This window comes from Echinops telfairi, unplaced genomic scaffold (genome assembly GCF_000313985.2).
Source record: "Echinops telfairi isolate 266 unplaced genomic scaffold, ASM31398v2 ScPeMD7_7421;HRSCAF=8459, whole genome shotgun sequence".
Lineage (NCBI taxonomy): Eukaryota > Metazoa > Chordata > Mammalia > Afrosoricida > Tenrecidae > Echinops > Echinops telfairi.
In genome coordinates, this window is record NW_022111321.1 from 5,484,892 (window position 1) to 5,485,993 (window position 1,102).

General features: G+C 36.5%; 1 protein-coding gene across 2 annotated transcripts in view; it reads right to left on the bottom strand.

Annotated features, from left to right (window-relative positions):
* Positions 1 to 1,102, bottom strand: part of MTMR2 (myotubularin related protein 2) — a 90,627-nt gene that overhangs the window by 29,849 nt on the left and 59,676 nt on the right. For both annotated transcript variants that reach the window (XM_045297771.1, XM_045297770.1), the window contains exon 9: positions 3 to 152. In XM_045297771.1, the coding sequence (XP_045153706.1) occupies positions 3 to 152 (150 nt within the window). The remainder of the gene's footprint in view (positions 1 to 2; positions 153 to 1,102) is intronic.

The window sequence follows — 1,102 nt, forward strand, 5'->3', positions numbered from 1 at the left end:
ACTGGGATACGGCCCCTTGATCTGAAGGATGCTACTCTCTTTAATTCTTCGTCAGGAATGTTTGCTGGCACAACCAAGAGGGCGGGGTAGGTATCACACAGCTCATACCGTTCATTTATCTTCGTTATTCTCCAGCTTTCATTAGGAATTCCCTACATGCAAAATAAGACAAGACAAATTACTACGTAATTAAAATATTAAAAGGTACCAAAAGAAAAGCCGTTCTATTCAACCTCTCTCATCTCTAGTGCCCATGTCTCAAAGTTATTGTCTGCCTGTGGCAGTCAAGCCTTTCAGATTAGAAATGCTAATGCAGGGATTTCTGTGTTCATTTTAGCATCTAATCATATGTGAATGGATTAAATATTGTTTCAGCGCTGCGTCTGTTCTATGAATATGCCAGGGGAAAGGAAGTAGGAAAACTGTAAATGCTCCCTGTCTTAAAGGGAAAGAAAACTCATTCAACTTGATTAGATGACTGTCATTCATCTACATAAATATTTTGACAAGTCGGTACCAAGTGTCCACCAGAATATCCTATACATAGTTACCACTTACACCGTGAAAGTACATTTTCACTCCTACAAGAGAGTGCACATAAGAACGTTGTTAATCTAAAACATAAAAGGAAAAAATAGGGAAAAAAGATTAACAGAAAAGAGCAAGACTTAAAACAACCTTTAAAACACATGAATCCTTAGGTTTTCCAGAGTACCATGTTACACTGTACTACTTTACATGTAATTGAATTGCCATCAAGGAAACACATAAGACTAATGGAAATCAGTAAAATCAAAATAATAATATAAAGAAAATATCAATATAGAGATAGACATTACAAAAGAAACCAAACAAATTCAGGAGCTAAAAGGTCCAATAACTAAAATAAAAATATTCACTTCAACATCACATTTGGACAGGTAAAACACTGATGAGTTTGAAGCTAGGAAAATTAAAATTATAGATTCCAAAGAGCAATAAAAAAAGAACAGAGATATAAACAATCCAGAGAAGAAAACAATGGGACCAATGGCTCCGGGGGGACAGGAGAGAGGGGGAGGCGGGGGAAAGGAAGTGGGTGCTAACAAATCTATGGACAAGG